Genomic DNA, 12,488 nt, shown 5'->3' with positions numbered 1-12,488 from the left:
ATCCATTTATCACCACAGATAAAACTACACATCAACTAAAAAACAGCTTTTCATTTTGCCTCATCCATTGCTGTCACATTATGTTTAGATGCTTCTGAAGTTCGTGCTCTGAAACTTTCCAAAGTGCTAAGATTTCACTAATATTTTTCCTCTTTATCAGCTACCAAATAAATGATTTTATTTTTTTTCTCCGGCCGTCTGGAGTTTTTTTGTTTTTCTGTCCCCTGGCCATCGGACCTTACTCTTATTCTATGTTAATTAATGTTGACTTATTTTATTTTCTTACTGTGTCTCTTATTTCTCTATTCTTCATTATGTAAAGCACTTTGAGCTACATTTTTGTATGAAAATGTGCTATATAAATAAATGTTGTTGTTGTTGTTACCAAATATCTACAAAAATGTCTTTCTCAACCTCTAAAAAGAAAAAATCTGACAATGAAAATGGGCAGTATAATAATAACTGGACAGGCAAATCTCTTTGTGTCCATTTTTCAACAAAACCAGGAAGTTTGCTCTGTTAATGAGTATTGTTTATGTGGACCAAAGGCAGATTTCAAATTACTTTCCCTGTGGAACTTTGGGTAGCTCAATTCAATGACGAACAAAGGAACGAAGGATCCGGTTAGAAGGTATGGGGATGAGGGTCCCCCTTGCAGTTTCAAGCAATTTTCTTAATAAACATGACTGTGTTTTTATTGAATAAACCCACGGACTGGCAACATTTCATGTAAAGCTTTTTGTGGACCAGTAGTAGACAGTAACAGCATTAATATAATGACCATGCCTAACATTTTGCTGACTGATAAAAATTTTCTATGGACCGGTGCTGGTCAACCACTGTTATAGAGGAGGTAGTGACAGATGACAAAGTAAGGAAGAGCATAATTTCCATTCATAAAATATCAACGTTGGATACCACAAGTATGAGAGGAGTTGAAGCACTCACAAATGATCTTTTCAAAACTCTTAAATTGAAAAAGGCTGTTGTAATATTGATGGCGGTAGATAAATTTACAGATGACAGTGACAGTGCACAACTATATCTGTACATTACAGTTTTTGATGAGGTTTGATACAACAACAACAACATTTATTTATGATGAGGTTTGATGAGGCTTTCATGAAGTCTTGCCCAGTTTAATTCCATTAGATGGACAAACAACAAGAGAAATCATTTTTTAGAAAATTGTTTTATTTTTTTAATGAGAAAGGATTAGATTTGCAATGAGTAAACCTGCTAGCAACAGATTTTGTCTTTTCTTTGGAGGGAAGGGTTCAGGGTCTGTCAGTCTGCGTGGCTGAACTTGCGCCACAGATTAAATCTTTACATTGTCTGAGACATCAAAGCATTCTTTGTGTAAAACTCAGAGATAAGTTAAAAAAACATAACAGACTGTGTTATGCTTATGATCAGTTTCACCAGAGCAACTGCAAGCAACACTGCTTCTTACACAAACTCCTGCCTGATATGTTAGCCGGACACAATCATTTACTTGGGCATAATGATGTTAGAAAAATAAATAAATAAGGGTTATGCACTCAAAAGGGTTTGTAAACTCATGCAAGAGATTGTTGTTTTTCCCTACAGTTGTCTTCTTAAAAATGTGGCGGCATTTATATCCAAAATGCTAGATGAGACATTCATAGAAGAAATGTTCTGACTGAGTGACATCTTCCAACATTTAAATGGACTTAATCTTGGTTTACAAGGAGAAGGATAAAACAGTTGGAAATCTTGTGGAAAAACATAAAAGGTTTAAAAAGAAACTGGCTTGTTTTCAAATAATTTGACTTCTGGGAAAATGGTGCATTTTCCAACACTGCGCAATTTAATAAATAACTCGGCATCCACACAAATTACCATAACAACACCAGAATTTTTAGACAAGTTAAGGGCGAACTTTGCTGCACGGTTTTGACAGCTTTGACATTCCCACTGAGGTGATGCAATTTTTGAAGTGTCCGCTTATAACTGTTGTGAGAGGAGTGTCTGCACTGAGAGCCAAATAGGTGCTTATTGTACATCTTTTGTTGAAGGTTCTTTGCAATTAGAATTGATAGACATATAAGAATCATCTGAATTAAAACAGGAGCTTCCATCTATAGGATGTGTACAGTGTTGGACTGGACTGAAATGGGTCCAGTACCCAATCACTAAAAGGTTGGCTATTTTTCTTTTAACAACATTTGCTCTAATGTATCCTAGTAAGTCAAGCTTTTTGCATATGAATGCAACATAAATGTGTTCTTCCCTTACAATAACCCTCCTTAACCAATGTTTGCAAAGTGCTCTCACTTCTTATGAGCCCAACTTTACCACCCTTGCAAAGTCAAGTTATAGTAATTTTAGTGATTGGAAAATAAATACAGTACTGGTTGTTATACGTGTACCTTAAATAAACAAGATAAATAAGACAGAAAGAAAAAAAGAATTAGCATGAACTGATATGGGTGCATTTTGTTATTTAACATGTGATCCTGTGGGTGTATTATGTTTTCTTAAAAGTAAAAGTAATTTCAACAAAAGTATAAAATGTAATTACAACAAATGCAACAAAAGGTAATATAGTTTATTAAAGGATTGATAGTCCAGTCCATTGTTATTCAGTTAAACAGCATTTCATTGTAAATTTTTAAGATTTATTTCTTGTATCTGTGATTCAAATCGATTTAAATATTAATATTAATGTCAATAAACATCCTTGGATACATAGTAGTATAGTGTTGTTCTTATCATTCACATGTGACTGCTAAAATCTCAGAATTATGCTTGGCCCTCCTTACATTTAACATTTGATAATGAAGTATCCTGCTACTGTATATAAGTACACTCTATGCAACTGTTAACATGTATTCTTTTCAATGGAAGCAATTTCTCGGACTAGAATGGAACCAGCCACATTGTGGTTTTAAGTCTTGAGCCATATCCAAGAAGCGCTGCCCTTCATTGTTTTGAAAATCCATTTTTGATTAATTTCTGTCCCCTCTTTTTCCATTACAGAGTCCTGAAGAATCAGAATCTATTACAGCAAAAGTCTAGCATTTATCTAATCTAAACTAATCTAATCTAATTTATTCTAATCTAACAACAACAGGATTTCTTTCCATAATTACCTGCCTTGTTCACCAGCTTTTTCACGGATGTTGAGAAGGAGAAGTCGAATCTCCTCTTTCAGAAGCTCTTTTATGGCAGGTGCCTCAGTCAGCGTGGTATGAGAGATGCATTCTTCAGAGGGAGGAGAATTTTCTGACATCATACTCCTCCACATATCAAGCCATGTCTCGACCTACATTGTAAAAAATTGCACATCTTCTTTAAAAATTACTTCATAACTATTTTTGATTTGAAGCATTACTTTCTTACAAATATTTTAAATCACAGGAGACACTCTCTCCTAAAAAAAAAAACTATCCTTGTTATTCTTGGCATCACTAGTGATCTAACCTTTGTCAACCATGTGACCATTAATTATGAAGGAATGCTAGCTTTTAAAAGTTCTCAGATAGCTAAAACAATTTAAACCATCACAGATGCTTATCTTCTAGTACTTATATGCATGATAGTCTGGTATAACAATTTCTCTTATTCTGATTATAAGGCTTTGAGAAGATGAAGCACATTAGTGGGAACTATAATTTCAACCTTCTGGAAATCTGAAACAACAACACTAATAAGTGCACTTTCATCCCACCCAGTTATGTCAAATATTTCCAGAGTAGGATAGTAAATTAGCTATAAAGTGGATGTTTTGTGTTTAACTGATAGGTCCAGGATTTGGATTTGACATCCATCCTAGTCACTGGCTATGTAGACTTTGCATATTCCACCCATGTGCCTGAGGGCTTTCTCTAGATACAAGTGTTTCTGTTTACATCTCAGTGTCACACTTTTCAGGTTAATAAGGACCTTGCAACTAAAACATTACGATATTGAAAATGTGTGTATAAAAGCTCTTTGTTGTGAATATAATATGTATAATCAGTCAGTCAATTAATTCTAATTCTATAAACAACATTGTTTACAATCACAAAAGGTTTGACTCAAGTCTGTAAAGCACTTCTTCTCACTGGAGATTACATACAATACAATTTATTTTTGTATAGCCCAAAATCACACAAGAAGTGCCACAATGGGCTTTAACAGACCTGCCTCTTGACAGCCCCCCAGCCTTGACTCTCCAAGAAGACAAGAAAAAACTCCCCAAAAAAACCCTTGTAGGGAAAAAAATGGAAGAAACCTTGGGAAAGGCATTTCAAAAAGATACCCCTTTCCAGGTCAAATGGGCGTGCAGTGGCTGTTAAAAAGAAGGGGGTCAATACAATACAATACACAGATCAGAACAAATCCTCAATACAATATAAAAATAAAAATTTTACAAGTACGGAGCAGAATTTAACAGTAGATGATATCACTGATTTGGATTTGTTTAGAGTCCTGGAGACCTCAGCCATCACGCTGCCTCCTCCATTTGGCAATTCCACAGCTGAAACACTGCTTGGCCAGCCAATCCGATGAAAGGACCCCCTACCTCACGATTCCTGCGATCCTCCATCAGGGATGACTTTACCTTAGGCAGGCAAAACAACTTGGCAGGTGGGCCACATTTGAGTACCGAATCAAACTAGTTCTAATTTTTAGATATTTTTAGGGACTTTGCCAATTCACTTAGGGCAATGCTCCAACAACCTCTCTTTAGCTGGCCTCCCTCATATTACAGAGATATGATGTGAACGTGGCTCACCAGAATCAATACAGCCACCTCTATCATTCTGCTAAAGAAAACTTCCATTAGCAGATCTGCCTCTCCTGGCAATAATGTGGCTTTTCTTGCATATTACCACTCCTTGTCTAGTCTGGATACACAAACCACTGGTTACATTAACAATACAACATGGTAAATAAAATAATTACGCCAATGTGACCTTCTGTGAATACCCAACAACATGAGATTTACTTTCTGTATCCACAATATCCTATAAGTAAAAGCAGAACAAGCGCTGCACAGGCAAATTATTACAATGGATGAGTGGCAAGTTATTTTAGGGAAGAATCCGTACTGAACCATACATAAGCTTGTTTTGTTACAAGGAAAATCAATGGAAACTTGACCTTCTTGATTGTTTTTGTGGTTCAAAACAAAATTGTTAATTATTATATTGCTAAATTATATTGTATCTTGAATGAAAATAATCTGACTGAAATGATGATTTATTCTAATACAAGACAAAGATAAACCTGTACAAGGATATTCTAAATTTGACTGCTACAAATTATACTCATAGAAACAAAGTGCTGGCATTCTCAACATATCTGATCTCCAGTACAGGCCATGGTGTAATAAATCAGTGATAAGCAAGGCAGTGAAAACTTTCATATAACTACTTTCAGGCCCACTTTGTTAGAATTAGATCTCTTTTCTAGCAGAGTATAATTCACTCTAAATTTTAGGTGGCTCTGTAAACTATCACTGCTTGACTTCGAGGGAGCTTTAGGATATTACATAAGCAAAGAGTGCAAACACATTGTGAGAACAGCTAAATGGTACAGTAGAACTGAAGAAGGCAATGAGCTTGGTGAGTCCCCTGCAACAGATAGAGCCATAGGACTGTTAGCTGAAATGCCACTAACTGAATATAAGCTGAAAGTACTGCAATTTTTTTCCACATGCAAAAACTGACATTCAATCCCTGCTTTCATGTCCACATCAAATTTGCAGTGAGACTGAGTCTCCATGTATTATTTTAAGAAAGAATGGGGGTTTGACAAGAAGATGATAGCAATGTGTGGAGTTTAGTCAGGGACAAGCTGGGTCAAAACCTTAGGAGGGATTATAAACAAACAACCCAAACATGAGGGGAAACCAAAGATCAAAGACTGAGACAGGAGAAGTCCAAAACTGAAACAGAACCCAGCAATTGGCCTAATTCAAAAAGAACTAACTTTGTTAATATTTTTATGTTTAATTTATGCAGACCAAAAAATAAAAATTGTCAAAATAATAAAAAGTTATTCCAAACCCCAATAGTTATCTACTCTATGATAAAAATGAATAATTTCACTAAAAGCAAACAATGCATACCACAGTATTAATCCAGATGCCCCATGCAACATTACAATATTTTACAGATCTGTTTTTGCAGATCACTTCCAGGATCAATCTATTCATATTTCTGAATGGTTAGCTTGAATCAACACAAGGTAAAACAGACAGCCTTCTGCCTCTTAAACATGCCTCACCAAAAGTGCATTTTGGGACAGATTTCCCTACCCTGTCTGCTCTGCTCTTGGATTTAACAGCTTTGTGTAAGTCACTCTCGTACACAAAATCACTAACTTACTGCAGCTTTATGCTAGAACTACTAAGCATCTATTGAAGCAAACAAACACCAGCTTCCTTCTATCATTAAAGACAATGGAAAATAGCTGCTCTATTGCTCATTTTCCTTTTGTGATTATAAAATCACCTTTTGAAAGACCCTTTTCAATATCAGCAATGCACATTTAAGTTACCTTAGCCAACTTTAAGCTTTACACACAGACAGCTGCATACTAGACACACATTGACTAAAATAATAAGGCATGAAAAAATATTATTAGGCCACCTTTATTATATTTTTCAGCTGAAGAGGAAAAGAACAATCCATTTATTTAGTCTGAACTGTCAGTCATTAATCACTTGCACTAACCTGTTGCACTTAATGGGTGTTCTGTGTTAAATTTATGTTCAGAACGCTCAAGCTATTGCCAGCCAGTAACAGTTTTTTTATAACCATCCATCTAGACAAGTAACTATTGATTATACTTTACCTGCTTCACATTTTATGCTATAGAATTAACTTATTAGTTCCCCAACACACACTCAAAACTCATTTACAAATTGCTTATATATTGTGCCAAATATACATCTACTAAATAAATTAAAATTAATGAGGAGAAAATTCATTACAATGCAACATTTACTGCATTCTGTTTTTTCATTTGTGAACTACTGTAAAAAAAAGGCTCATAGTGCCTTAATTTATTGTATATAAAAGACACATACATCATGTCTTCTGACCTCTAGAGTTAAAAAGAAGCCATAGCATGGAAAAAAAAAGATTAATGACTACATATAATGTGTTTTCAGCAATCACGAGAGATTTAGTATGAGTTTCTTATGTAGAATACCAAAATATGCCTAGCTGAGCACATCACTTTTTTCTCTCTGGGAGACCTGTTGTTGTGTAAAGTTGTGTTTTCAAGTGTCTCACCGTTTTGAAAGATGTGATTTTCATGTGCGTCTTTTCTGGTACACTGCTATAGATGCATTTGCAGATAAACTTTGATAATGGAAATATAAAAATAGTGCATACGGCACAAATACATTATATATGTAGGGCCCAGAATGTTTAACCTAAATTTAAAAACATTCAAATACTGTATATGCATATTTTAACATATGAATTCAAATCTAAATGTTTTGCTCATTTGACAGCCCTAGCTCACAAGGCGTAATGGGGACTTGATGTCAACCAGAGCAGTAGTATGCCAAAGACCCACCGTGACCAGCATCAGGAGAATCTCAGGCTAAAGGACTGTGCCATTAACTTAAAGGAATAATACTTTGTTTTTGCCACATTTTGCAGAAAAGCCAGAGAAATTCTGAGCTTCAAACTTCATATGCTGTAGTGGGAGCAAATGGATGTTGGCTGGTGCAAAGGAACCTGTAACATCATGCTGCTTAAAAAGACTGAGTGAACATATAAAACAATAAACAATTGTTATACATATGAAAACAGACATAACTGACTACTCTGCCAGGCCAAAAAGAAATGAAGCATATCTTTCAGGCCATCCTTTTTCACTATTGTTTCCAAAACTGAAAAGCACCTTTGGGCTTTTTGTTTTTAGCAAATTAATTAGACATGTGAATAGTTTAATAGTAATATGTGACTCACAAATGGCCTGAACATACAGATCACGATTTAAAAATTTACCAGATTAATGTATCTGATGTAAAAATCTGAGATCTGAAGCACATTATATTGTTCCTGTATTGAAAACAATATTTAACAATCCTCCAAGCACTATTCACTTTTTGTTTATTTGTCTCCTTATATTTAAAGATGCCGAATCAGTCAACTATTTAAAACTTTTATTCATTTTCTCAATAATTTAGGTTCAAAAGTGGCGTTTGGGGTGGCAATTGGAGCAACTGCCCCAGGCCCCACGCCTAAGGGGGCCCTGCTTTTGAAGTCCGCGTGTCCCGTTCAAGCGGATTTGTCAAGTTATATTCTCCAGTATATATATATTTCAGATCCTTCTAAGAGGAACCCTTATCGCATATCGAGACTCAGAGTATACTTGCAATTTGGTGACTTTTTTTAGAAGAGGCCCTGCTAATTTCCAAATGACACCGTATCACATTTCGCACTGTCATAGTATTGTCATGAATTATGAATTTCACTTTTTTAATAGATTATATCATTATATTTTAATAAAGTCCAACATGTTATCTTGCAAAAATTTAGCTGAATACTGTAATGAGAAAAACCAGTGCATGTTAATATTATTTTTATTAAATTCACACACAAGTTTATACAGTCCACACATACCAGTAACAGAGTTTGACGTAACCTGCCCTGCGTGGGGTTGGTCAGCCCTAGGCTCCACTCTTCCCTAAGGTCACCTCTGTTTAGGTTGAAAGGAAGTAGGGAATATAGGTCCCTAAATGAACACTTTTAAACATTTTAGGTAACATAATATTTGCCAAAGTAAGAAAGGGCAAAAATGTACTAGTAACTGTGCCAGGCAGTCTCACATTGTTGATTTTCATTGTTGATTTGTTGAATGGAGTGTTGCAAAAGGATCAAACCTATCACAGTAGCATAGGGTATAAGGCAGGAAAGAATCCTGAACTGAATACCAGTCTCCAACGTGGCAAACTCATTCACTCCCCAGTACTCGCCCCGACTAGGTAAGCTTGTCTTTCAGAGTTGAGAAAAAAGTGAGCATGTTTCTACAAGTGCTTTTTATTTGTAAGTTTTGTATATCTAAAATATCCAATGGCATTTCTAGTGTACATTCCTGGAGAAGACGTTCAGTACAGAAGAATTCAGATAGTTTGTTTTTACCATATAAGATGACAAGTACATTCTACATGGTGTCATGAAATCCTTGTGTTCTCCTTTCACAGAAACAAGCATGTGATGGTTAGAACACATTCAAGGACAGCAGAAGTAGCAGAAATTATAACTTGGGTGCTTGTATTTATGGGGTCTTCTTGAGTATGGAATATACCACATAAAATACACAGGCCATTATTTTGGAGGTATTACAATTTTTTCATACAGGCCTGAAATGTAAAATCTACAATAGTCCAATAATAGTTTGTTTATGTCCTTCACTTTGACATTTTAGGAACTTTTAAGATTATCATCACTGCATCTTATACATCCAAACAATCCAGTTGTTTTGATGTGAATGAACAAAATTAATGGACAGTGCGTTGCTGGCCATGTGCAAAAGTAAAACTACTTCTCTAGCGCCTTCAACACCACCCAACCTCTGCTCCTTAGAGACAAGCTGACTGAGATGGGAGTAGACTCACACCTGGTGGCATGGATCGTGGACTATCTTACAGACAGACCTCAATATGTGCGTCTTGGGAACTGCAGGTCTGACATTGTGTTCAGCAATACAGGGGCGCCGCAGGGGACTATACTTTCTCCGGTCCTGTTTAATCTATATACATCAGACTTCCAATATGACTCGGAGTCCTGCCACGTGCAAAAGTTCGCTGATGACACTGCTATTGTGGGCTGCATCAGGTGTGGGCAGGAGGAGGAGTACAGAAAGTTAATCAAAGACTTTGTTAAATGGTGCGACTCAAACCACTTACACCTTAACACCAGCAAGACCAAGGAGCTGGTGGTGGATTTTAGGAGGCCTAGGCCCCTCATGGACCCTGTGATCATCAGAGGTGACTGTGTGCAGAGGGTGCAGACCTTTAAATATCTGGGAGTGCAGCTGGATGACAAATTTTCATATACACATTTATCTTCTGACCTTGCTTAACTCAATTGTGGCTCACAGAGGCCAAAACCTATTCCGGAAACAAAACAGAAGCCAGTCCTGGACAGGGTATCGGTTTATTGTTAAGCATACTTTTAACTAGACCTACTGTCACTCATAGTATGTTAAAGTTGCTAATAAGCTACAGGAGTAAGCCAGATATAATACACAGACAGGAGAATGTCCAAACTCCACAAAAAATGTGACGCAGCAGGGATCTGAACCCAGAACTTTGAAACTGTAAGTTGACGCAACGAAACACAATGGCTGCTGTGCTGCCCATCATAACACTTTAGAGCATTACTTAAATATCTAATATGATAGAAGTTAAACAACACTGCTCCACTCAAATTTTTAAATGAAACAATATCTTAGTATACAGACTTTTCAGTTTAAAAATAAAATTTCTCAGTTAAATTTACAGCAATTGGGTTTATCATTTGGGTGTAATTGCTTTTACTGTTTACAAACAGTAAGAACGTTTTCCGCACAAGAGTTCCTATAAGAATTAGATTTTTACTGAACAAGAATAAATTTCTGCCCTCTCTGTGTTTTACAAACTGACGTTATTCAGGATGAAACACTGACATTTCAGTTATAAGGAAGGAAATTCTTCTCATCATCAAGGCATAACACAAAATTAAAATCTGATTTAGAATGAATGTAGCAGATCCTCGGGTGGAGTGCTGAGCACTGATTAGAAAAACATTGTACTGCAGTTAGGCACAAGCAAAGCACCATTATTATTGGCCAAAAATAATCATTTCCCAAAAAGAATACTTCAAAAATCATATATACGGTAGAAATTCGTCTATTTTCAGAGGTTTGGTTTGTAAAATCAGCAAAGTCTGGGTCACTGTAGCCTTTTAATTAAATACAACTGAATAGCCACATTGTATAAATCTGTACTATACGGACTTTGAAGTGTCTAATTACAGTGCGTATCTTTTTTTGTTCGGTTTGGCAAACAACCAACACAGTCATGATATCAATGCTTTCACATCCTGTGCTGGAATTAAAAAAAAAGACCATTTTTAAGAAAAAAAAATTACATAATACTTGTGGTGAACAAATAAAAACGATAGAAAAAGCAAAAATACCAGAAAGCCTCCAAAGTGTTTTCTGTGCCACACAGCCTATGAATTATTAACACAGAGAACGACTGATAAGTACTCTCATGCTTATAGACCTGCTTAACATATGTTTTAAATATAAAGCATGACATAAATATTATGAGTGAAAAAGGAGCCTTTACAGTTTAATCATCTAGAAATAATCATAAAATGGTGGCACAGTAAAAAGGCGTGTTCAGTAACAATGTTTTCCGTAATGCTGGGTTTCTATATTTTGATTTGGACTTAAGAACTTTATATAATGAGATTTCAGGTTCTTCCTGCTTTTACAAAAGGTACAAATTTTGTTTTCATTCTACAGGTCAAAAACATACAAACAAGGTTATTTGAAGACACTTAAAACAGGAACAAGAATTTCAATGACTTTTGTGTTTTTATTTAATGGACAGACAGTAATATCTACATAAAATGTAGCATTTGAATACGTAAGCTTCCAAGTTTGCCATATCCATTAACTCCAATTCTGTGTCACAAGGAGTCAGAGCCTATGCCCTATCCTGGTCATAGAGGGCACAATGTAGTAACCAGGACTAAATGGCATACCAATCTATTACTGGACAAATTCACACACAAGATGTATACTTCATATTGCAAATCAGTATAACTTACTGTAAATATTTTTGGGATGTAGGAGGAAATCAGAATAAGTAGTGAGACCCCCAGACACAGAGAATATACACATAGCACATACGAAGTGACCAAAAAGGACTCAAGACTATAGGCAGAAGTGCTAGCTATAGTGCTGAGTAACTGTGCTGCTCTTTAAAATGTATTCGAAACAGTCATTTTTACTGTTTCTGCGTTAAAAAGAAAATATGAAATCATTGATTTTAAGTTTGTCATATATTTGAAACAACTTTAAAATTTTTGATTTTTCTCTTGTCAAAAACAAGTTCATCCATCTGTTAATTTCTAACCCACTTACTGACTTCATGGTTGAATGAATATGCCAAACATTTTGCCAGTTTTAGCATTTTTCAGAATTGTGATTGACAAGCAGGTAAAAAATCTAATTCAAAATTAGTTTTATGTGCAGATTTGTGTTTGCACACTCATGGCCTAGTACAAGGTATCTTCTATAAAATTTATATAAACATTAGTCCTCTGCAACAAAATTATGGCTTTGAAAAAGAATTTAAAAAATCTCAATTTTATTATACAGGTTCTTTTTGTAATCTCCAATAACACATTCCTGAGGCACTGTATGATGGTATAAGACTACATACTATACATAATGTGTATATACAGTGCATCCGGAAAGTATTCACAGCGCATCACTTTTTCCACATTGTGTTATGT

At 35.5% G+C, this 12,488-nt stretch overlaps 1 protein-coding gene across 4 annotated transcripts in view; it reads right to left on the bottom strand.

Annotated features, from left to right (window-relative positions):
- ccdc24 (coiled-coil domain containing 24) overlaps positions 1–12,488 on the bottom strand; it is an 89,547-nt gene that overhangs the window by 67,392 nt on the left and 9,667 nt on the right. For all 4 annotated transcript variants that reach the window (XM_039735615.1, XM_039735617.1, XM_039735616.1 and 1 more), the window contains exon 3: positions 3,117–3,289. In XM_039735615.1, coding sequence (XP_039591549.1) covers positions 3,117–3,289 — 173 coding nt within the window. The remainder of the gene's footprint in view (positions 1–3,116; positions 3,290–12,488) is intronic.

This window comes from Polypterus senegalus, chromosome 14 (assembly GCF_016835505.1).
Source record: "Polypterus senegalus isolate Bchr_013 chromosome 14, ASM1683550v1, whole genome shotgun sequence".
Taxonomy (NCBI): Eukaryota; Metazoa; Chordata; class Cladistia; order Polypteriformes; family Polypteridae; genus Polypterus; species Polypterus senegalus.
The sequence above is the reverse complement of the archived record's forward strand: the minus strand, read 5'-3'. Positions and strand labels throughout refer to the sequence as shown.